This window comes from Sodiomyces alkalinus, assembly GCF_003711515.1.
Source record: "Sodiomyces alkalinus F11 unplaced genomic scaffold SODALscaffold_3, whole genome shotgun sequence".
NCBI classification, from domain to species: Eukaryota; Fungi; Ascomycota; class Sordariomycetes; order Glomerellales; family Plectosphaerellaceae; genus Sodiomyces; species Sodiomyces alkalinus.
In genome coordinates this window covers 2,108,095-2,134,363 of record NW_021167081.1, presented here as the reverse complement: position 1 = coordinate 2,134,363, position 26,269 = coordinate 2,108,095, and the positions used below count along the sequence as shown (strand labels likewise).

The 26,269-nt window shown below is 44.6% G+C and overlaps 1 protein-coding gene across 1 annotated transcript; it reads right to left on the bottom strand.

Moving 5' to 3' along the window:
• Positions 1 to 12,557: 12,557 nt before the first annotated feature.
• Positions 12,558 to 15,054, bottom strand: SODALDRAFT_273925 (hypothetical protein; the record flags this gene model as incomplete). The annotated part of the gene is made up of 5 exons (XM_028607925.1): positions 12,558 to 12,742; positions 12,876 to 12,918; positions 13,039 to 13,920; positions 14,008 to 14,675; positions 14,847 to 15,054. 5 exons carry the CDS (start codon positions 15,052 to 15,054, stop codon positions 12,558 to 12,560), a joined length of 1,986 nt encoding a protein of 661 aa, XP_028467880.1.
• Positions 15,055 to 26,269: the final 11,215 nt, after the last annotated feature.

Below are 26,269 nucleotides of genomic sequence, written 5' to 3'. Positions count from 1 at the left end.
CGCGCAAGCAGAAACCATGGGGAGAGGCAGTTGTCTTTCCGTAATACGTCGTAATGATGTCGGAGCCGCCCACGCCCACAAAATAGATCCTCAACGAATTAGCGATTCAAATCAGGGCGCGGCACTAAGTCCCGTGCCAAATGGCAACGAGGAGGAGGACCAAAAAGACATGAGGTTAGTTAATTGGGGAACTGGACAATCCTGGATCACACCGGGCCATGTGTCAAGGCCGACGGGTCGGTACCGTGCATGTCATAATACACTACCTTACTTCGTAGAAACAATGGTGGAGCAAAACTTGACCATACCTTAGTTAGACAGCAATAACACGGATAGTGCTTCAACTGATAGGATGAGGATCGTCAATGGACGAAAGAACGTGCCAATGGCTGGGGGGGAAATCCCGGCTATCCGTATTCGTAGCATAAGGTAGGCAAGGTATTAAGGATGCCGCGTGGTAAAGGTGCAACGTCCCGATGATTCTACGGCGAGGGACTGTTGAGCAGACCGTAGTATTTACGGTTACGTAACGGGCACGGATTTCACCGAAGGATTATAACTTCGGTATTCCGGGCGCATAAACACTTGCAGAATTTTTACTATAGATGGAACGGTAGTAGTAGTTCCCCAACGGCCCTGCAGGTAACAGAATAGTATATAATTATCTTAATTAATCGACGATTTTAATCCCTAATTTTAACCCTATTTTTATAGTCCTAGCTACGCTATATCTAATAGTTAAGAGTATTATTTACTAAGTGATAATATATACTTTTATATATCCTACTACCGCTTAGGAGCTATACTAGTCGAGTTGTTATAGTAAGTCGAGAACTATTTATAATCCTACTAAAATAACTACTTTAACGACCTACTTTCGGCAAGATAAATAAGACTAACCTTATACTCTATTATATCTATAAGAACTAGGAGCTCTAGCGCCGCTACTATGTACCGGTAGCTATATTTAATAACGCTTAGCGATATTTACGCCCTAATAACCTGGTCCCCCCTTCGTAGTAATCTAATCTAGCCGATTATACCGACTTCTAGGGTACCTAGGCCGTTATAATTATAGGGCCCGCGCCCACGTAGATTACAGATTTAACGGGTAATCGGTGATACTTCTATACAATAGTAGTTAGTTATTAGAAGATACTAAATCTTTAATTCGATAAATACCTTAAAAGCGTTAACGCTATATACATATAATAGGCTACCACTATCGCTAAAAGACGTAAATAACTATTACGTAGTGCTCTGCGTTATAATATATATAACGATATTTACTATACTTACTATAGTACCGCCTGATACTTTATTACGCGCTAGGCTCATACCTATAATAAGTATACTAGTATATTCTGTAAGCGTAGGAATAACCTTAAAAAGCTTAATAAGTAGATAAAGATATAGGAGAAGCTACTTAAGTGTTACCGTAACTCTAATGCGATATCTATCATGTATATGTAGGTAGGCGATTTCTTCCAGGATATACAGCTTATAGCTAGCCGCGATTAGACCGAAGCCGAAGACCATCTTATAGATAATAAGACTATAATTCTATAGCATATTTGTTGCCTAGGAAAGGAGTATATTAGCACGAGACTTGAAGACTAAGAAAAGCGTAAGAACTACTACGCTATAGTATTCTCCACCCTTAATATTAAGAACAAGAATAGAGAATAGGACCCTATAGCTAAGCCTTATAAGTGACGTGGGAAAAACGAAGCTAGAAAACCCCCTTCCTTTTCCTCTTCTACGGCCGTAACGGCTAACCGCTCTAATTCTAGGCACCCTTAATCCATCTATAAGAAGGTCTACTATGCATACGGAATCCCCGGTCACGATCTTAGCAGGTGCTTCTACCTCTTTCCGGAATAAGCATACGGAAAATAAAGACGCGGAGATCACACCGCTAAAGCCGTGTAGTAGATCCTTAAATACGATCCCGAGATTAAGGATAAAGTCAATAAACTACGGAAGAATAAGAAGGTTAAATATAATAATAATAGCACTAAATAGAAGGAGGCTTAACTAGCTAGTAGCCCGAGCACTATACCGATTACTACATTTACGAGTAGCGCAACTACTAGCTACTCTTTACAGTACTCTACTATCTTAGATTTCGGTACTATTATATATATCTTTAACGATTCTTCCTGTTTTACAGATTTCATACCTACTACGAGGGGTGGGGTTGCGTCATCTCCAGTAGTTCCTACTTTCTTATCTAAGGTGACGGTAGTATGACTATTTGAGTAGAAGGACTAATAGGATGCTATAATTTTAGGTAATTAAATATTACCTACTATATAAGGGCTTTACTTATAACCTTATATCTAATTAACGTCCCCGGAAAAGAGAATACTAGTAGGATTACAAGCCGCCGAATAACTATATCTGCTATTCTAATAGACCTATTCTGTACCAGCTAAGTTAACGCTTTAATTGAACCGTTATTAAATACATTCATTATAACAATTTTGACTTATCTACAGCTACTCTTCTAGACTCTATTACCCGTAGAAATATGTGTAAATTGACGACACGATAATCTAATATTATTAAGGGCAGTCTATAGTATCTACAGTTAGGGTATATAGACTCTAAACCTATTAGTTACCTAGAGGAGTAGGCGTAGGGCGTTAGGATTATGAGTAAAGGACTAATAATAATCGATTACGAGGCCTATGTACTTGCGAAGATTAAGCGGCGTGTTAGTAGGCGACCTTATATGATAGCTAATTATATAGGCGAGTAATAAGTAATGGACTTTATAGATTTCGATATAATATTTAACGACGACTCTTAAGTTATATTCTTTACCAACCATTATAGTAGATTTGCGGGCACCTACGCTATAAAGTCTAAGCGTGTCGAAGATATCTATACTATTATTAAAGAATTCATTATATAGGTAAAGTAATAGCTTAATATTGAACCCCGTGTTGTTAAGAGCGGTAATAAGCTTTTCCAGGTATATAAGATATAAGCTATCCTCTGTAGAAAAGGCGTCGATTTATAACCCTATACCATAGATATCTAGACATAGAATAAAGGTGCCGAATAGGCCGGCGTAGTAATTATTAGTAAAGGGCTTACAATAGTGATATACACCTGGCTACCTAGATTTATATAGCCGGAGCCCGTGCTATTAGCAGTATATATCTATAAATACACCCCCTTATAGTGCTAAAACTCTATATAAGATTCTCTTTTGCCGGAAGCCGGTTTCGTCCTATCTATAAGCCTACGGTTTTATAGTATATATAATAATAAAGGAGGCTTAAAGAGGTAATAATAGGCTAAAGTACCGCCTTATACTATATATCTATATAGGGTATTTTATCGGCTATAATTAATATACCCTGACTAGGTATATCCCTGGCTAGCTAATACTCTAGGACCTATAAGCCAGGCTTGTGTTAAGGGGTAACCTTTACTATAAAATATAAGGTATAATAAAGATATCTTCTCTAAACTAAGGGGCGAAGCCCCGAACTAATATATCTACGGGGGAACCCTGGAGATAGTTGGGCTCGGTAACCGTGGACCCTGGTTCTGACGGTAGACCGCCGTAGAACACGGTTCTAATAGTAGACCGCCGTGGAACACGGTTCCCGTGCCTTATCTAGTATCTATAGTACGCCGAGGCGTATTATATACCCCGGGCTATAAAGCCCTATATCTCGCGGGCTTCCCCGCCGTATGGCCGTAGAATACGGTATACCCTGCTTAGGACGCGGACTTATAGCAGATATCCCGATAACGGAGTTAGAGGAGAATAAAGGAAAATTACTTCGCGCTAGCGAGGCGTAGCGCCTTAGCGGTGACTGCTATTAATACTACCTATAACGGCGCTACCTATAACTAAACGGAGTAAGAGAAATAATAAACACTACCGCTATTTTCTATAGCGGCAGGATAGCGATAAGGCTATCGACTACCTCCTATAATTCCGGACGGGTAAGTAAAAGTATATAGGAAGAAAAAATAAATATACAGGACTATAATAGGGAAAACCGAAGAATAAAGAATAAAAGAAAATAAACTATACTATAAAGACCCTGGCGTATCTAGCGCAAATTCTATATATCTCCGGCTTATTCTATTACGTCTATAGTATCCGAATCATTATTAAGGTCTACTAGTAGTATATACGGTAGGCTAAGACCTAGTATATTAACGCCGTAAATACTAGCGGTATCTTCTAAGGAAAGCGTATCGCGTTTTTCCGCTAATTCGGTGATAGAGATATCGCATATAGCGAGGAGGCCGCGCTCCTTATACTACTTAAAGTGATGGTGGAGAATAGCGTAAAGCTTTATAATATTCTCCGCTAAATCCCGGTTATTAACTAAATAGTCCGCGAGTTTCTTTTATCGGATAGCGGAGAGGTTAATACTATTACTATCTATTAGCGCTAGTTAGATAAAGGCCTTAAGACGCTATAGTTTAATAAGTAGCTATTAGTTAGCCGCGCTTTAGGTAGGATCTTTAGAGACGTGGTTCTTAATCTAGTTCTTAGTAAAACCGGCCGTTACCGTTAGTATACTAATAGCGTATCCCCGCTATCTAATAAGCGTGATCTTCTAGCTATTATCTAAGTTAAGGTCCTACTACTATAATCGCGCGGTGTTAATAAGCACCCGAGGAGTAATATTAGGGGCGAGGTCTTATTATACCTTAATCTCTCCGGATATAGTTACGACGCGCTTAGGCATAAGGGCACCGCCGTTATCCTCTGCCCGGCGCTTAGCGCGGGCGGGCCTAGTATTATTAATAGCGGCGATAGTCTTAATAAATTACTACGCAGGCGAGGGCTTAGACCGGGTATTATAATATTCCCGTATAAGGAATAGATAGATATCGCCGGCGTAATAATCGGCGTTAAAGGCTACGGCGGCGATAATACGGAGGAACTCCGGTCTATCGATATCCCCCCTATTAAAGGCCGCGATATTATTAAGAATAGTACGGTATTCCCCTATATATTTTTCTAGCTCGTCTAAAAGCTTAGCGGCGAATATAGTATTTATATAGCCGGGCGAATCCGGGATATCCCCGGTAGTAAGATCGATAGTGCTTAGGATCTAAGGGGCGGTACCGCGGTTCTTAGCGGCTTTATCGGCGGAAGCGAATATTATACGGGTACGCGTACTAAGGGGTATAAGCGACCTATTAGTAGTAATATACACCGAGCGGCAGCGGCGTTTAGCGGGCGTCTAAGGCGCTATACTAGTAAACTAGCCGGCGGGATTATAATAAGTTATCGACAGAATAACGTGCTTATCGAAGGTTTACTCTAGTCGCGTTTAGCCGGCGACCTCGGTATTAGTAGTAATTAGCTATTAGGGCTAAGAGTATTAGCGCGCTAATACACGCGCGGTTTCCTTAATAATAGCCCGGGAGATATAGGGGTATAAAGGCGGTATATAGATTATACGTTCTAACCCGCGGGTCCGCGGGTTATTATAGCCTTATTAAACGACTTCGTTACGTATTTACTTAATCTTTATAAGGTTTTCGCGGCGCTATTAGTTAAACTTAGTACCGATAGTAGGTAGCCTATTAATATGTTTCTTCTTATTACTATATAGTTATAGCGCCCGGAAGTATCCGTTAACGCTAAGGTTAATCCCCCGGCGCCGACCGCGGAATACGCTTTTAAAACGCTCCTAATAGATATTATCCTTAGACTTCTAGTTACCGACTAGATCTAGCGCGGCGAACTATATCGCGTTTATCGGGGATAATATAATGCTAGTTAGCTTCCTGCGAAGGGTGGTTATTAGCGGTGCGAGGCTTAAGGTACTTATAGTCTTACGGGCGTAAAAGGAGTTATATAAGCACGTAGGAGAATCGCGGTAGCTATTTACTTATTAGAGAATCACCGTGATAGGGTAATTATACACGGAGTCCTTAGTAATACGGCAGTTTACAGTAGATACTAATTACAGTATAAGGAGTATAGTTAAACTTACTATACTATGAATAACTATAAGTAAACTAACACGGTATAAAGCGAGGGGATTTATTATAATATAAGTTTACTACGAAACGTTAAGAAGGAGATCATTATAACGAAGAAACTTAGGAGGTTATAATAACGCGGCGATTATAGGAATCTTATAAGTGCGTTTAGTTATTATTTTTACGTTTACGTGGAGCACCGTAGTAATTACGGCGAAGAGATTAGATAGTCCGGTTATAAGTATATTACGGTGTTTCTAGTCCTTTCTCCTCTATACTCCGGGTAACGCGGCTTATTTGATACCTCCTAACCGCCTTACGGGTTACTATAATATTCTTTAGATATCCACTACTATTCCGAGTTATCTACTATTATTTATAGTTATTTAGCTATCGCCTAGAATAACGGCCTTTAGCGCCTCCGTCTTCTTTAACGTATATCCACTACTATTTGCGGTTATTTAGGCGTTTACTTCTTTAACGCTTTATAAAGGTTATTTAACGCCTTCTACACGGCTCCTCTATAATTACGCGACGGTATAATACCTATCCGTATCCTGCCGATAGTCCACGAATCTAACGGTTCTAATAGTAGACTACCAGATAGTCCACGAACTAATATCCCTAAATATCTACCCCGGGCGATATAAGCCTTATATCCCGCGGGCGTCTTTTAGCGGTGATAGTATTCGCGATAGATAGAAAAGAAAGGAAAAGGAAAGAAAGGAAAAGGAAAGAGGGAAAAGGAAAAAGGGAAAGGGAAGAAGGGAAAGGGAAAAAGGGAAAAGAAAAAGGGGAAAGGAAAAGAGTATACGTTATAAAACGACGGAGATATATTAGGGGAAGATAGTAAACCACGATATTCGCCCGGTAAACGGGTCCGCGTTCGGATCCTTAGCCGGTAATAAGGCGAGTAGAGATCTGTACCGTTTAGCTGTCCGGGGATACTATAGCCTTCCGCGGCGTCCAGAAATCCGATAGGAGTTTAGGGTCCTAGTCGGAATAATAGACACGGCGGTATACGTGCTATAGTCCGTGGATAGGCCGGGGGGCCTTAGTAAACTTATCGGTTACGGTTAAAGGCGAGTCTGTTATAGGGAGGCCCTCCCTCTAACTAGGAGAAAAGCCGAGGAAACCTCGGGTAAACCCGATAAAGGCTAATAGAATAAGGAGAAGCCCTCCCTCTAATAGGGAGGATAACTAAAGGGCCTCGGGTAAATCCAATAAAGGCTAGGATATACCCCCTAAGCCTTAAGAGATATAGCCTCTTATATGGATACTAGTTCTACGCTTTTCCTCTTAGGGTTACTACGCCGTTAGCCTCGGATATTCTTAGTATATTAAGCTAATCGTATAAAGGCGAGCCGCGCTAGGAGGAAAATATTCTCCGTAAAGTATAGGTGAAAGGAAGATTACGGTAAGGGGAGGCTAGCTCCCTTTATACTCCGCGGGAAAAGGGGAAAATAAAACAGGGGGGGATTATCGAGTAGCTTAGTACTATAGGAGAAAAAGGGGGGATTATTAAGTGGCTTAGTGCTACGGCGGGGGGGGGGGGGGGGGGGAATTAGTACGCCCCGTAGTTCTTTACCGGAGCTCGGGTTTTACGGAGAACGCTAGTATATAGGATAGTATAGGTGCTATCCTACGCCCTTTAGCAATCGTTAAAAACGGTTAGCGTCGGTATAGGTTAGTATAGTCGCCTACGCCGACTAATAATCGTTAGAAAGGTAATCGCAGTATCGAAGCTCGGGTTCTACGGCTAATACAGGTTAGTATAGTCGCTATTCCTACGCTTAATAGTAGCTCCCTTTATTACTCTACGCCTAAACCTATTAAAGGGGAGGCGTTTTTGCCTAGCGCGAGCAGTTATACCTATTTAGTCTTAGTATACGTAGTTCGCGACCGCTAGTATACTATATATATATTTAGTCTTAGTATATATCGTTTACGCCGGGCGGAAGTATATAAACCTTATCTAAAAGCTTAGTTACTACTATTTAATATACCCTAACCAGGTATATCCCTAGCTAGCTAGTACTCTAGGACCTATAAGCCAGGCTTTTCTCGAGGGGTAACCTTTACTATAAAATATAAGGTGTAATAAAGATATCTTCCCTAAACTAAGGGGCGAAGCCCCGAGCTAATATATTTACGGGGGAACCCCGGAGATAGTTCGGCTCGGTAACCGTGGACCCTAATTCTAATAGTAGACCACTATAGAACACGGTTCTAATAATAGACCGCCGTGGAACACGGTTCTAATAGTAGACTGCCGTGGAACACGGTTCCCGTGCCTTATTTAGTATCTATAGTGCAGCGGGGCGTATTAACGATTCTACTAATATCTTCTATATATAGGTGCACGGCCTCTGTAATACTCGGATTATTCGTATAGATAATATTAATTCTAATAAACACGATCTTTTTTAAAAAGATATTAATGCTTTTAAGGATAATCTATAGTAGCTAATAGAGAAGTAACTACTTAATATTATTAGTTAGATCTAGGAATAGGAGCTAGGACTAGAATCATGGCCGTTTATATACCCCTAAGCTAAGGACCCCTTTCTATACACTCCTTCTTATTTTAAACCTACTCCCATTTCTTTCCCGGCCTCCCCTAGGCTATAGTTTAAAATACCCAGCCGTAAAGGCCTAGAAGTAGTAATCTCGCCTTACGGTTAAAAAGGAAGAAGATATCTACGCCTATAATATAGTAGCTATTAGTACCGTCCGCGACCACTACCACTATACTGTCTTTTTTCGGGAGGTATAAGAAGCCTATTTACTGAGCTATAAGGAAATACGGTTATAGATATAAGTACCGGCGACCTCTACGGCTATGTATTAAAGTCTTGGTTATATATAAGTAATTACATATAAGTTCGATAAATATAAGTTCCTATGTAAATATAAGGCACGGTTTATAGTGCGTAGAGATTCATAATATTAATCTACTCTCAAGGAGGCCTATGCTCCTATACATATAGGAAGGTTATTCCGCGCGTTAATACCTATCGCCAGCCGTTTTAATCTTATATTACGATATTACAAACGCGTTCGTATATACGCTCCTTCTCTATACTACCTGTATATCCGCCGCCGCTATAGGTTCTAGCTCCTACAGGACGCCTATACCTAAAAAAGGCGTTATACCATCTTAAAAAGTCCCCTCTATTATAGTAAAAGCATATTACTATAGTCTTATAAGCGGACGGGGCTTAGATAATTCTATAAAAGCCTTATTACTTCCTACGTCACGGTTTAATTATATTCTTCTACGTGTATAATATAGTTATTACTTATAAGTATTAATATAAGGAATAAATAGAATAAGCCGTTATAACCTATAGTAGTATTATAAGCTATAGGGTAGCGATCTACTATAATAGTTTCTTAGAATTAAGATTATTCCCGATCAATTAGCTTATAAGATATAGCTATTATAATACGATTATATCAGTAAGCTTAAATAACTGCTAATCTCTAGTAGCTATAGTAATAACTACTAGCCTCTTTACCTAAGTAAGGGGGCAGGTCTAATATTATATTCCGGTATGTTAACTACTGTTAAAAGGTATTATAGAATATAGAATTAGTGCTATAAGCGGCTATAATCTCCTGGCCAGATACCGTGCTTATAGTCTCTCGGTTCTACTGATTTAATATAAACCCGGGCCCGGAGTACCACGTAGCTACCGATTTCTTTATCCTATATTTACTTGGTAGCTAATTATATATATTAGAGCTCGGGAGTAGGGATATAATTAAGAGTTATACCAATACCTCCTTAACTAATAATACGATTAGCTAAGCGTTTATAGTCCGGTTATTTGGCAGTATAATCGTCTAGCAGGCTAATAAGCAAGATATAGTAATAACTTTAATAATAGAGGCAGAGCTATTAGCGTTAGTATAAGACGTAAAAGAGCGTATCTTTATATAACGGCTACTACTCGGTATAGGCGTTAAATTTAACGGTCTAGAATTACGAATCCTATACAATAATAGCTAAATAATATATCTTATTAATTAACAGATTAAAATATTCATAACGCGTTTACAGCACGTAGATATCTATAGCTACTAGCTACGGAAAGTAAATGCACGTAGAAAGATTCGTATTATTTATACCGCGAGTTCGAAAATAGTAACGGACGGATTAATAAATACGTTATATAGCTAGAAGTTTACGACGTTTAGGGCTTAGGTAGGCGTAGTGGATATACAGGACCGTCTATAGTAAAAGAAGCTAGTGGAAGTCTTAATGTATTATTTAGAGGGACTAGAAGATAAATTTAAGGGCGGCTATAATAGAGAGGTTATATTAGTTAATTCCGAATAGCTTTAAATATATAACTAACGTTTTAGCGCGATTAAGAGATATATTAAATAGACTATAGTCTTTATGGTTACGTAACAGGCATGCATTTAACTGAAGGATTATACCCTCGGTAATCCGGGCGAACGGACACCTGCAGAATTTTTACCATGGATACAACGGTGACAGCCGTTCCGTAACGGTCCTGCAGGTGACAGAACAGTACATAATCATCTCAATCAATCGACGATTTCAACCCCTCAATTTTAACCCTATTCTGACCGTTCCAGTTAGCTGTATCTGACAGGGACCAGTTTCCAGTTTCTTGAAATGCGTACCCACTAATAGCCGCTAATTTCTCGGCCCTCGCAGGGATCGCCTACTTAGTACTACACGTGTACAACGTACGTTTTGGGGACCTCGACATCCATCTGTTGATGAGACGACGCATCGGTCAGAGACTCTGCTTCGATGAACCGAGACAACGGGAAATGGGGATCGGGGAAGGCCTAGGCAACTAAAAACATTCCAAGACTGGTCTTCTCCTTCGACGGCCACTTGTGTCTCACTCTGGCCGACGAATGTGGTACCTAGGTACCTTAAGTATTGGTAAAAGATAAAAGAGGTTCAAGGTCGTTTGCGTTCGCGTGGGAAGTAAGTACGAAGTACTCCCGTAGTCCTAGGTCCGAGTCCAGTCGTCTGGTTTCTGGTACATGCCATTCATTGTCTTTCCTTTCTCACCAGTTCTCGGCATGCAGGACGATGGGGAAATGGGTCGCTCTCACGCACCAAGGAGTCCTTTATTACGCGCCACAAAGCTCACCGCGACACGGCAAGACCCCGCCGTGACGACCTATTCGAACTTTTGTAACTTATGTTGTATGTACCTTACTAAAGTACCTACCTAAGGTACCTTAGGTAGTTACCAAAGAGCAGCAAGCTACCTTAGCCTTTAATAGGTCTAGATGCCATAATTAGGTCTTTGCCTGAGAACATGCGGTGACGATCTAGAAGGTAATCTCGACATGCCACCTTATGCACCTTGCGCCCTACCCAGGTGTGATAACAAATTTGCTTACTTGCTTGCACAGCCGAATCGAGTCAAATTACTTTTGCATACGCATCAAATAAGCTAGTTATGTATGGATCGGACAAGAAGAAAGGAAGACAAACAGCGCGTAACTCGTGGTCTGGCGGAAGTCATTGGATAGCTTTAAGTAATTACGGATATCCATACCTACGGGGGCGAGGGGGGGTACAGGTCAGAGCCCAATAACTGGCCAGACTGTCGATACCTGTAGTCTTAGAACTTTATGTTAACAGAAATATCTCCGCCCCGGCTCTGGCCAGCGCAAATTCTCTGTTCGAGCCTCTGACCTATAGCCCCCTCCCCCTTAGGTACCTGTACATATGTACATTCATCACTGCCATCTATCTGTAAGGTATGTACCCAGAATAGTGGAACTGCCGAAGACGACGCCATATCATATCCTAGGCTTGGTGGATACACTTGTGACCTTCAGCCCTCAGCAGCACTAAAGCGGCCCTAACATAGGCCGTCCGTCTTTACACTAGTACCCAATCCCGTCCTCCCCGGAACACCGTTGATTTCCACAACCAAGGATCAGGGTGGCTCCTTTCGACTAGCGGACGGAGCAGGAACAGGTCGAGAGGACATGTGGAAGCAACATGGCTGTACTAATCTTATACTGAAAGACATACAAGGTCATCTCCTACATACCATCTCCTCCATTCGCCCATTATTCATTTCTCCGTACACCATACGACTTCATTTCGCCTATCCACAACATTTTTTGGATGACATTGTCTCGTGCGTTGGTCTTTGGTCATGCTCAGGACACGAGAGAGAGAGAGAGAGAGAGAGAGAGATGTCCCGCAGGCTCCAAGTCCAATCTCGGATATCCGCTCTGGTGCGCCCGCAGGAGCCTTGCGCAGTTGACTGGGCCCTAGTACGAAAAGAGGAATAATCGAATTCGTTTCCGGAAACGCCTCAACTTAAAACCAGCTTGTCCCTGAACTCCCAACTCATAGCTTCCGCAGCCGGCGGGCGGATCACACCGACGCCCGCGGCTGCCAGTTGTGCGTGTAGATTTGACTGATCCAGAAGTACCCATCTTCGTAGCACTCGTTCCGATGCAGCTCTTCCCACTCTTCCCCTAGTCGTGTGTTAGCCTAGGCTCATGCGACCCCCATCAAAATAGGTAGGGTTTGTCCCGCACTACATCAAGCTGCCGAAGATCTACAAGGGATGGGCGGGGGAGGACTCACTGTGGGCCGTGGCCCATATTCTCGTTTGATGCACAAAGTGCATTTCATTCTCGTTTAGCTCTGCCAGTCCTTGCAGATCTTGGTCTCGACATTGATCCGTGAAGGGGAAGACACCCTTGTTGCAGTAGTGGAAGTAGGAGAGAAGTATGACCGCCCCTGCAAGCTCTCGTCAGCAGGAGAAGAAGCGGCGGTGGGAGACCGAGCAAGGAGGCAGAAGATAAAGGTAAGAAACATCTCTTTCGACCCGCATGGGTCCTCACAGAGATCTAACTTGACTGGGTTATCTTACCAAAAATGTATTCTTTTACTTCCTCGTCGCGTGCCCATCGCCTCTGTGTTTCACATTGTAAAAAGTCAGCACTGCTTGACCAGAAACCTTGTCTTGATCCCAACAAAAGAAAAAAAGAAAAAAAAAAGGAGAAAGAAAAAGTCAATTTGCAGGGCCTGCCCACCTTCATCCCGTGTTTCTTCGCATATCGAGCATCGTGGTCCGTAATCAGGGCAATGTTGTGCAAGAGGATGAATGTGACCAAATACGTCGTCAGCCACGTCTTCTGCTTGGTCGCCTGCGTCATCTTCTGGAGCATGTCCAGCATCTCGCGACGAAGCCTCGACTGGATGTGCGTGATCAGGATCATATCTATCTGAGCGCCCATCACCGGCGGAAGCGGTATCTTGCCGTGCTGCGGACTTGTCTTGTCCATAATGTTACGATCCATCCCGAGCGTCTCCTCTCCCACAATGACCGTCGACCTTGTGGTCAGACGGATGGCCATCCACAGCTCGAGCGCCTTGCGAAGGAGTTCCCTCTCGTCCTTCTCGGCGTTGGGGTGCCGGGAGAGCATCCACGCAAGGTGATACGTCCGCCACAGCAGGTTTCGTTCGGTCCCAATCACCGAGTCGATGACGCTGACAAACATGCTGCCGACGGCTGACCTGATGTACTCCGAATAGGCTTCCTGAGCTTCGCCTAGATCGATAATGGCGTAGGGAGGAATAGGGACGGAGCATCTGACCCCTTGGTGCACCCAGGATCTCTCCAGCCTGTCGCCGTCCTGTGGGATGAACTTCCTGACGCGGAGTTCGACCGACGTGGGCGTCAGGCCCTCGGACAGCTTGATCCATTTCTCCTCGGGCGACGCCCAGTTGGCAATGTTATCGACGATACTGTCTTTCCAGCGTTGGGTCCACTCATAGCCATGCACTTGTCCCGGTTTGAAGAGTCTCACATCCGTCAGCTTGACACGAAGGCACGGGATCCTCCAGACTTTGGAGGGTTGCTTTCCTGTGCATGTTAGACAGGGTCCGTCCGGAGTTTTCGGGTTGCTCTGGCACTATAATACGAAAAAAAAAAGAAAAAAAAACCCTGTTAGTCATTGGACAGATGGAGGGGAAGAATTCAGATGCAACAGCTTGCTTACGCGGATGCGTTGCATTCTGCACCGAATGCAGGAGCCAATGCGCCTGGTCTGCGCAGTTTGCTCCCGTTTCTCCGGGTCTTTAAATGGACCGCGCCTTGCTGCAGGCGGTTTCTGGTTGGGGAAGACCACGTCGAGCTTCGACACAGGAGATGGACCCTGCGACTCTGTTGGATCCCGCTTGAAGCCCGAGTCAGTCAAGGGATATGCCGAGATAAACCGCGTCTGCCCTGTCGATAGTTGAGTCTGTCTGCTCACACCGGTCGTCGATCCATTGGGGTATGAAATGGATGTCACGTGATCGGAGGCCAGTTGTTCGTGCCCGTAGAAACCGTCGCGGGCTTGGCTTTGGGTAGACACCTGAGATACTGTGGGTTGGTGACTATAAAAGTCCGCAGTTGCCACGGACGTGTGCGCCGGGAAGAATATGGAGTCTTGCCCCGTGGTAGCGTCCGCGGTTAACGGACTGGTCTCGGGCAGAGGCGGGTAATTGGGCACAAACTCCCGGGTCACAGTGGGTTCACTGGCAAACGACGACGATTGATGCGAGATGATGCTGGCAGGCATGTATGACCCCGAACCCGGTAACTGAGCAGAAGGTGGTTTCTCGGCCACGTACGGTTTGTTGGTGGCGTAGTCGCATGGGTTGCACTGAGGTAGTGCCTGGTAGCCTGTTGTTATCATTTCGAATTAGCTTCGTTCTTTGCTTCGTGAGGAGGGAACTAAGGGAGGTCTAATCAGAGGAAATAATATATAAAAATGTATAAAAAAAAACAATAGAATATATATATATAATATACAATGAAAATAAAATGAAAATGAAAATGAAAAATAGAAAAAACCCGAACCTTCGGGCTGCTCCCAGCGTGTGAGGCAGCCGGGACAGACGAGAAGCTTGAGGCTTGCTAATCCATCGGAAATAGCATACGGGATGGTGTTGAGGTGAAAGCTGGACGCCGGCGGTTGTTGTCCCAGAACGTCAGCCGGGTGATCAGCATGACCATGACCGCCCGAGGGCTTCTCAGGGACGCCCTGTGGGTGAGCGTTCATGGAATGATGAGACGGCATATTTGTGGAGTAGCTTGGTGTTGCTGTCGATTTCTGTCTCTTGAGAGAGAGAGTATGAGCTTCGTTTAGGGCTAGGTTATGAAGCCGGTAGCCAGTGAGACCATATGGGAGAGCGGCTTGTTCAAGATGAGACTGGAATTCATAAGGTAAGGAGAAAAAATCCAAGCCGAGCTGGGGGGGTTGCCAACGCGGCGGGGGGGGGAAGTGGTATGAGTGAGGGTGAGCCTGGGGCGGTGGCTCTGGCGAGGCGTCTGCCTCGTTACCGAACGGCCGGCGCCTTTTGAGACTATTATGGTTCTAAAACGGGACAATCAATTTAACGCGCATACAGATAGATTATCAAGACTAGGGTAGGGGATGGCCCTCGGCGTTTCTCTAGGGGTTTTGTCTCGGTAGTTTGTCGTAAAGAAGGAAGAGGTGGGGGGTGTTAGGTCGGTGTGCGTGGATGAGAGGGCAGGTCGCAATATAGGACCCATGCAGTAGGCCGAGGACGGGGGACGGGGGACGGGGGACGGGGGGCGGGGGGCGGCGGAGGAGAGAAAGGAAAGAAGAGGGAGGGACGGGTTTTCTTACCATGATAGACGGCAGAGTGGGTGTGTTGGACAGAGGCCTTGGGAAGCAGCAAGGACCAGAGGCCGCATGTGCAAGTGCCACGTTCGGTGTGCAACGTCGGCGGGGAGTACGTAGGAAGTACGGGAGTAGGTATTCAACAGCAGAACAGGAGTGAACCAGGAAAGGCTCCGGACAAACACCAGGGCGCCTACCGGGCAGGGGTAGGAAAGCTACCGTCTCACGAGAGTCGTTGCCACACGGCGGACGCGGACATCCTTGCGCGTAGGTGGAGTTGCGGGTAGAGAACAGACCCAGAAAAACAGGGGAAGTGAACAAGAGGAGGAGGGCCAGGGACGGGGTAAACAGGGAACAGCTCTGTATGTACGAAGTATCCGTACGGATACCTAGGTAGATAGCAGTAGGTAGGCCGGAACAGAGCAGGAGGCGTGGCAGAGGAGTGAAGTTAGGAGAGAGAGAGAGAGAGCGGGGGAGAGAGAGAGATAGAGTGCTCCTTCCTTCTACTTCGTAGGAGGGCGCCACGGGCTCGGGACCGTTAAGCCAGCCGCGTGTGGGAAAAAGAAATGCTTCGAGAGAGGAGGCGGATGTGGGGAAGACGGGAAGACGAGAAATTAGAAACTAGAAACGAGAAACGAGAAACGAGAAACGAGAAAAGGGTGACAACTTGGTCTGCTCTCCGGCTCGCCTATGTGTACGTTCGGATACGGCGTACTGTTTCCGTATCCTCGTGACTCCGGCTGTTTCTGCTGTCCCTTGCTTGCCAAACACCGGTCCGAGTCTCACTTGCACTTCTTTCTCACTGTTGCGACTGTGGCTAATTTATTCTGGCCGCGATGGCCTGTTTTCGTTGTTCTGTTGATTGCGACTCGATACTTGCTGCTTCTTAGCTGCTGCCAGCCCCCGCGGCGCCCTGGACGAAAAAGAGAAATTGTAGTCGATGATTTTCGGCTCCTCGGGGCCGGGTTCGATGAGAGAACAGAGACGTTGACTCGTCGTCCGAGCGTGAACCTAACGTGTTCAAGAACGTTCCGTAAGAGAGCCAGCCGACTACGGATGTGATTTGCGCTGTGCGATGGTGAGATGGCTCCTCCTGCCGTCGTGCCGTCGGGGAGCACCGTCAACGCGACACTGGGCTTGGACCAGAAGAAATGAAAGGAAAGCAAAGGAAAGGAAAGGGAAGAGGGCCCACGCCTCAATCGATCAGTGCTCAATGCTCGTGAAGGGACCCCGACGATTGGATAGCATAGATCCCTTCGTGCTGGTTGAGCGAAGAAAGATCGAGGCTGAAATGAGAAATGAAGACTCGGTGAGAGCTTGACGTGGGTCGCAGCCGTGCTCAAATGTGGGAGACCGGTCTGAGGGGTACTCAGGGAGGACAAGGGAGGCCAGGAAGGAAGTGCGAACGATTACGGAGCAATTCGGGGTGAGGCGTCCACGCGGGCACGCGGGCAAACGCGAGGCCCAGGATGCCAAGACGCCAAGACACTGAGACACTGAGATACTGAGATACTGAGACTCCCATCGGTACTAAAAGAGATTCGTTCCGTTCAGCCTGCCTGTCCGTCAGACCGGGAAAGCGAGATCCTCAAATCAAGGGAGAGGATTCCTGGAACGATCCGGGCCGCCTATTGTCTTTGACCTCGGCCTGCGGTTCCCTGTCCGCCCACCTGCCTGTCTGGGATTCCTGGGATTCCTGGGATTCCTGTGTGTCAGCTGATACAAAAGGGCTCGAAGAACATGAGAATCAGAACAATGAGGTATTTCGGCCAACCAGTGAGTGTGATCAGTGGATATTGGACACCACCGTCCTTGGTAAGGGGGTTGGGGTTTTTCTTTTCCTTTTCCTTTTTTCCTTTTCCCTTTTCCCTTTTCTTTTATGCTTCCAGGTGACACACGGAAAACCTCGGCATTTCCCGCGAAAATTTTGATGATGGTCGGCCTGACTTGGAATTTGGTTGGTTTGCTCGGTTGGTTGCCAAACCATCAACCCATCGATCGCATCGCGAGGCAGACTCGACGGTGGCGTTGCTGGTGTAATTATGTGTCAAATCTGTTTGACTGTTTGACTGTTGGAGTGTTTGACTTGTTTGACCGTGCGATAAAGTGCAAGTGCGTGTTCAAATGCTACGAAATTGCTGTTACCATAACATCGTCGCCTCTTCTTGCAACGTTTTCGCAAAGTCGCTCAAGAGATAGTTCGGTGGTCGGTTGCATGAAGCGGCTACTCCGTACCCCCTCAAGGGGAGCCAGCCTGGTTCGCGGCCAACTATAATCCGTGATAGCTTCGTGGAGAATCTGACGGTTCACTGACCTGCTCATTGCCTTACTTCCTGAGCTTGGCTCCAGGAGAGGGAAGTCGGTCAGACTCAGCCCACCGCCACCAACGATCCGAGGTGGAGACAGCCCTTTTCGCCCTTGTCAATATGTTGATATCCCGAGTCATCATTAATGTCCTCTTGAATAGCCGGGAAAGCCGATCTACATGCAGAATTGGGGGCCAGAGGGTTTTTTTTATACCTTCTTTTTCTCCAAAATGTAGCCAGCTCACATGGTATCCGTCCATGTGGGAGGATGATGGAGGATTTTGTCCTTTTCCAAGTTAGACCCCCAGCAGCCGACCATGCCGAGTTCGGGCCATATCCTTAATAACCAAGATATAGGCATTTGTAAACATGCTACAACGTACATGGGCCATCTCTGCAGAGTACTTCGTAGACCCAGACACATCCACAGAATGACGTTCACTTGCCAAGAAACCGGGGAGTGCATTTGGTATGTCCGTCCTCTCCACGCGTGTTTCAGGTAAGCAATGTCGTTGAGGTAGGCTTTTCCTTCTTATCGAGACGGTTTCTGCGGGGGTTACCCTGTTGATTATGTTGCAGCCGCTTATGTAGTGCATGCTCGTGCTACACCGGCTATCGGTCACGACTGTCGTCCTCCGTACTGCACTGGGTTAAGCAGCCATTGAGCAGTCATCACCACCTGGCCATCGCTCTCACCGGTAGCGGTTAGGTGCACGCCCGTTCACCGATTGCCACCAAAAACCATGCAGAGGCCCCTGTTCTTCTTCACCGATGATCTCTGGCGGTCATGGGCTGCACATGCCGTGACCCCTTAACTTCCCATGAAGGGCCGGGAACCGGGGGCCAGTAGACGGTGAGTGAGCCGACCAGACGCACAGCCGAAATCAAACCTTTCTTCTTTTAACACGGTCATCGCCATGTACACCGCGTACGAAGGACCAGTGGACGTCGCTCGAGAAAGAGTGGGATGCTAGCGAATTCAGGAAATCAATCCCTGGATCTGAAGGCGGTGGGCGGTTGAAGGATCTAGGCATTCGAGTAATTATTTCGATGTCGCGTCAGCCTTTTGAATGACACACATGACACACGCTGATGCTGGAAACCTGCAGGTTCTTCGTTGACTCGCATAGAAACAACGCAGCACGTATGGATGACTAGGGGCAGTCAGTACCTTAGGCACAATAGCAAGTCAGAAGACTTGGCTTTGCGTAGTAGCGTACGATGTAGCAATCAGTCAATATGCGAGCATGGCAGGTAAGGAGCAGAAGGCAGCCAATGATTGACACCATTTGGGTGATAATGTTCGACTTGGTGTGATTGGAACTTGAAACTGTCATCAAGAGTTGCATATGGTAAGACGGATGGATTTTGACGTGGTCAGCTCCTGTCCAGTCGGCGATATGGACGTTGCGACACGTGCCTTGCAGGTTGATAGTACCTTACTTATGTACCTACGGTAAGGTACCTAAGGTAAGGTAGCTCGAGTCCACGATAAGATACGTACCTCCTCTATACCTTAAGGTACCTAAGGGAGAACTTGACGAAGACAACATCAGTCGTACAGTATTACTGTAAAGACCTAACTAAATTTGTTTTGCCACTCTTTCGCGACAAGGCCAACAACAGGTATCACTGGGACGTCCGTCTACGCATTCTAAGAAATATTCCTTATATTCCTTGGAAAGGAGACCCGATTGCAGGTCCCCAAGCCGTTTCTGTCCAGTTGGCTTCCACATTCATTACTCCGAGGAACGGAAAGACTGCTTTTTCCCCAGCTTCCTGCACCAATTTTTGTTTCGTCCTTTTGTTTAGGTGCTACTTTTGTCGCATAGGCAGGACCACGATATGGCCTATAGGGGATCCAGGGGGGATCCACTCCATGACTAAGGGCTCCGGATATCGGGGACTTCGGGTATCAGGATATGATAAGGGTGGATACCGGAAAAGACCGGATAGGATCTAAATGATATAGTACCTATAATAGAGTCTTCACCACCTAAATTAAGGGTATAAGAGATTCTCCTAGATATAACTGGATATAATACATATATATAAGATTTCTGCTCTACTAAGTTAATTATTTAAGTGCCTTTTAACGTGCGATAGTTATAAGCCCGGTTTATAACGCCTAAACGATAGATATTAATAAGGCTACCCCTATTCCACTATAAAGAAGTAATCACGTCTATATAAGCACTCTTAAATAACTACTATCGACCTAATTAGAGTAATTAAGAGATTAATTAACCTACCTATTAATTAACTAACTAATAAACGATAATCTAGTAAAGATATCTTCTAATTTATTTAATGCTGAATAGAAGGCGGCCGTTATTACCCTTATTAATTAAAGGGATTAGGTAGTTTAGGAGCGCGCTATACGCGGTAAATCGGCCTCCTACTAGGATAATTACCTTAATCTAAAGCTAAGCGATAAGGAGGCTAACACCTATCTCCTCCCTATACCTATACCCACTAATATTCGTAAATACGAAGCCCTCGCCGCGGACCCTAACACGGAGGAGGCCACGGCCACCACTATCACGGCTACTCCGTCTTCCACTATTACGCTAAAGGGCGATAAGGCCACGGATACTACGGACGCCGCCGCCACGGCCGCTACCACGGCGGCTATAGCCGCCGGTAAGAGGAAGACGGCCGCTCGCCGGAAGGCTACGGCTATAATAAAAGAACTAATAACTAGGACACCCACGTTTATCGATGACCTCTCTAAAAAAGGGTGTACGCGCTACCTATAAGATCGCCGTATATACCGCGAGGAAAAGGCAGACTACGACGCGTAGTAGAAGGAGTTTAACGAGGTACGCTCCTATATCGAAAGGACCGTATATACCACGTTATATAACCTCCTCGCCTAGCTATAGGACGATACCGTAAATAACCCGCGGGCCTAGATTACTCTCCTGCACGCGTACGTAGGACTAATACCTATAGACCTTTATAAAGAAGCCCTAGTCCTATACCGATAATATACTACGCCTATAAAGGCTATACCTAAGGATATAGACGCTTAGATGGTAAGCTAGAAAATAGCGATAATACACTATAAATATATAGGCGTTTTAGAGCTATTAAGCGCGGACTATTAGGCAGAAGACGCGTTAAAAGCTATTAGACCTATTACCTACGAATAGAGTAATAACTACTTAGTAAATAACTACGATAAGATTACAGAAAATAAGCTAACGATTAACGACTTCGTAAAGGCTTTAAGGGCGGTTCTTAGTAATATAAAGAGCCTATAATTCTCCGCTATAAAGCCTAGAGTTAGGAGAGGCACCTTTAATACCCTTAGGAACCTCCCTAATACTAAGGATACTATTACTGCTAATAATAAAGATAATAAAAAGCGTCCTTATAGCGACACGGCCTTAAAGGCTATCCCCCCCGTAATAAGAAGGCCCTACGAGATATATAAGAATACCTATACTACCGCCGCCTATTAGTACGTGAGGCCGGATATACGCCCTTATACCTAGCATGGCCGTGAAGATATTATAAAGGTCGCGGAAAAGAAGATACGTATTTATAGTTTTAAAAACCGCGTAGACACCGTGATATAGAAAAGGCGGGAAGTAGTAGCTACTACCGCTAATAAGATAGAGGAAGTGCAGAAAGATTAACTCTATAATACTACGCCTACTATAGTTTATAAAGACCTGTCCGTTACCGTGACGGGGAGACTAGGAGCCCCCCTAACCTAGGGGGTAGCGCGTTATTATACGATAATACTATTAAGATTATAATAAGAATAGGGGATATCCCTTTCTATTAACTAAGCCAGAGCGCTATTATACTACGCGATCCTAGACTTAGGATCGTTAATCTATATCTTTAATAATTAAAGCCGTGTTACGGCCGTTAGACTACCCACGGTTAGTTTATTAACGCTTTAGGTGGGTATTTATAAGGCTCCTATCCTCGGATACGGAGACGTTAAGCTACGTGTATAATCCTTAGCGGGCACGAAGAGGCTACTACGCCTCCGTGATATCGTATACTATAAGGAATTCGTTACTAATATTATCTCGGAATACTAGTTACGCCTATAAGGTTACCGCTAGGATACCGTAAATAATATTATTATTAGCTCCGCCGATAACCGGCCTATCTATAAGCTACTAGATATCTATAACTAGTATATAATCGAGCGCGCGGAAGCTACGGCCGCTATCGCGTTCGCGGTTTTAGTAAGGCACCCCCGCGATAACTCGTATAGAAGATCACGATAACTGCGGTAACCGTAGAAGACCACAGTATAATAGTGGCATGAACGCCTTAGCTATTACGGCACTGATACTCTTATAAAGATCGTCGACGCTATTTATGGGGTGAAGATAAAGGGACCACGTATAACGGACTATAACGCGTGTGGATAGTCGTAAATGCCTATATAGATCCGGCGGATACTATCCCTTTACCCGTTAAAGCCCGGAGAGGCCCTAGCTATTAATTTTCACAATCTAGAAGAGGCGGAGTAGTTAGCGAGTGGACTATATAAGTCTATTATATTCGTTATAGACGTATATATAGGTTATACGTAGGATTACTACCTACAGAAGAGAGACTAAGGCTTTATCCTGCATGCTCTAAAGGACGTTTTTACCCTGCTTAAGACTTAATTCGACGTTAGGCCACGCGTTCTACGGGCCGATTCTAAGATATTTTAGCACCTAGAAGTTATTGCTTTCCTCGCTGCTAAGGGGGTAGAAGGCTAGCCGTCGGTACTATATTTATAGGATTAAAACGGTGTTATAGAACGGATTAAAGGTATCGTTAAGAGAAGGGCGAGGGCTATAAGGATTAGAGCTAATCTGCCTATATCTATTTAGCCTAAGATCTTTAAGACTGCTATATATCTATATAACAGAACGCTATAATATATTAACGACTAGAAGATACTATGTATAGGCCTGCGCGGCCGTTAACCTGACTTTACGCACCTACGAGCTTACGGCTATAAAGTCTTTATAAAAACGCGCGATGCCTAAGCTAAAAGGAACCGTCTATAAAGGCTAGAACCGAAGGTATAGATCGGCTATTATATCGGATACTAATCCTCGAATAGCTTCCGTATTTAGCTACTATACTTAACGGATATTATTACTATCAGAGACGTAGTCTTTAACGAAGACGAGATATTTAACTGTAGGATTAAAACGCTATAAGCTATAGCTTCCGCCGAGGAAATCGGGAAACGCCTATACTCTATCCGTATTACCTATACCACGACCGCGAATAGGCTGCTATTAAGGGGTATAGCTATAGATATATTAGATCTTAAGTCGGAAGACTCTTACGCTACCGCTATTACTACGGATATAGGCGAGGCTATCGTTAGTACTACGAGAGAGGCTACTGCTATTACTATAGACTATACCGCTATTACTATAGGCACCGCTATTACTACGGACACTACTATTACTATAGGAGAAGACTATACTACCGCTATTACTACGGGTAAAGGCGACGCTACCGCTATTACTACGGACGAATGCGAGGCCGTCACAATTACTACGAGAGAGGCCACTACTATTACTATAGATAAGGTTCTAAATCTATAGCCTAATAACTAAGCTATAGATTTAGAATCTTATAACTCCGACGCTACTGCTATTATTACGGGAGAGGCTACCGCTATTACTACGGACACCTTATGGTTTACTACTATGAGGTTTAAGCCGTTTCCTACGCCTCTAATATCCCCTAAAGATCCCGCGCGCGCGTTCCTTATAGCGTTAGCGGTGGTTAGGGGCGTTAAGGTAGAAGAACACGATAACCACTAACGGATAGCTATAAATGCCCCTAGGGGGTGCCTGTCGGCTATACTCCCGTCGGCCGCGCGCCTATTACCCGCGCGCCTATCTATCGCGAGAACTATCGTAAGTATATACACGACTAAGAAGGTCTAGAACGATAACGCCTAAAAGGCGTTCTTTAATGCTAGCAGGACTTATAATCCTATACGTATAAGGAAGTAAGCTATTAACGACGATAACGTTAGTGCTATAGATTCCCCTTATACCTCTTAGCTGCTATCGCTATCGTATATAACCCGCGAGGATCTCCCGCCTCCACTAAACTACCACCGCGATATACGCCTTTATCCGTTACGGGAGCGGTAGTTATAGGCCGAGGGGGAATACCTTAAGGGGCACTGATAAATAGGCTGCTAGTAGGAGGTAGGTAGTAATTAGGCTAATAAGTAATAAGTCCTCGCCTATAGATAGGTATACACCTATAAATTTAATAAGGAGGGCACCCTCCTTAAGTATAAGGCACGCCTTATAGTCCGAGGGGATTAGTAAAAACGGTTAAAGACTAAAGATAACTAAGCCGTAACGCTAGCCTCGCGGTCTTTCCGTATACTAATAGCGATCGCCGCCCGGTTTAACCTAGAGATAAGGCAGTTTAACGCTATTAACGCGTTCGTTAACACTAGCCTTAAGAAAGAGGTATTTATAAAGATACCGTAAGGCTACAAAGTATTAGGTAAGGCCCTGCTACTACGGAAAGCCCTTTTCGGCTTAAGGGTATCGCTACTACTATAGTAAGAGGAATTTAGCGGCACGCTATAAAGCATAGGATTTACGCCAATACCTAATAACCCCTATATTATACTCCGCGACGGTTTAATTCTATTCTTCTACGTTAACGATATCGGACTTATCTACTATAGAGATTGTAAGGCGGACGCCGATAACCTTAAGGCCGCCCTCAAATAAAGCTATAGGTTATTAGGAGGCGAAGAAATCCATTAGTTCCTGGGAATTAAGGTCCTAAGGGATAGAGCCACCCGAAGGTTATAGCTATTATAATCCTCCTATGTGGAGAAGATCGCGGTTAAATACTATGTAGATATACTCTGCCGAAAACTACTAAAGGTCCCGTTATTAACGAAAAAGCCGCTAATACCCCGTAACGGTATACGCGCGTCGATTCCTAAGGTCTATTAGTATTAGAGTATAATCGGTTCTATCCTATACGCCGCTATCGTGATAAGACCCGATATCGCGTTCGCCTATTCGAAGCTTTCCTAATATAATATTAACCCCTCCTCTAACTATCTTAAGAGGGCTTAATAAGTGCTGCTATTCTTATACTATATAAGACACCACTGCCTGGAATTCGGCGGGGATAGGCTCTTTCTAATAGTAAGCGACGCGTCCTTTAAGGATAATCCAGACTGTAAGAGCTCGTAAGGATATACGATGAAGCTCTTCGGCGGCACCGTTAACTAGAAAGCGGGTCAATAACCGACGGTCACGATATCGTTAATAAAATCGGAACTACTCGCTCTTATAGAGGCCGCTAAAGAGACGTTATTCGTTAGCCGGATATTAAGGGATTTAGAGCTTCGACTAGACTAATAATAGCTATAGCTATACTATGATAATTAATAGACTATTAACCTCGTTAATAAGAAGGCATAACGCCTGCGGATAAGGCTGCGGCACGTCGATATATATAACCAGTAGGCGCGCTAGTTAGTATAATAAGATCTCTTTAAGGTTATATACGTTAATATAAAGGAGATAATCGCGGACGGATTAACGAAGGCACTACCGGAGGCGGCGATTAAAAGACTATAGTAATAGCTTAATTTAACCAATTAAAAGGATCGTATCGAGTAGTCTAAATAACTACACGAAGAGATTAAACGCGCTAAAGCGACCGTAATAAAGGCCCCCGAGGGCGTGGCAGATCCGATAGATATAGATCTAATTAATCAGATCCGGCTAATCAGGATCGAGGAACTAATTAGGATAGAATTGAATTAAACGGTTAAATAGGGCGGATTTAGATTCCTTTTATAAGGGCGTTTTCCCTTGACTATTGATTTTACGATGGAAAAGTTAAGAGTGTTTGGTTTAAACCGAAGCCTCTGATTAGTTAGTTAACCTGGGAAGACCCACCTTAACTAAGGGAGTGTGTCGTATAGGCAGGACCACGATATAGTCTATAGGGGATCCAGGGGGGATCCACTCCATAACTAAGGGCTCTGGATATCGGGGACTTCGGGTATTAGGATAAAATAAGGGTAGATACCTGAAAAGACTGGATAGGATCTAAATAATATAGTACCCATAACAGAGTCTTCACCACCTAAATTAAGGGTATAAGAGACTCTCCTAGATATAACTGGATATAATACACACACACGAGATTTCTGCTCTACTAAGTTAATTATTTAAGTGCCTTTTAACGTGCGACAACTTTAGTCTGGCTTGCATTACCACTTCTGTGCTAGTCCAATCACATAAGGACCCAATCTGCTGGAACCGGAGGCCTAATAAGCTGCC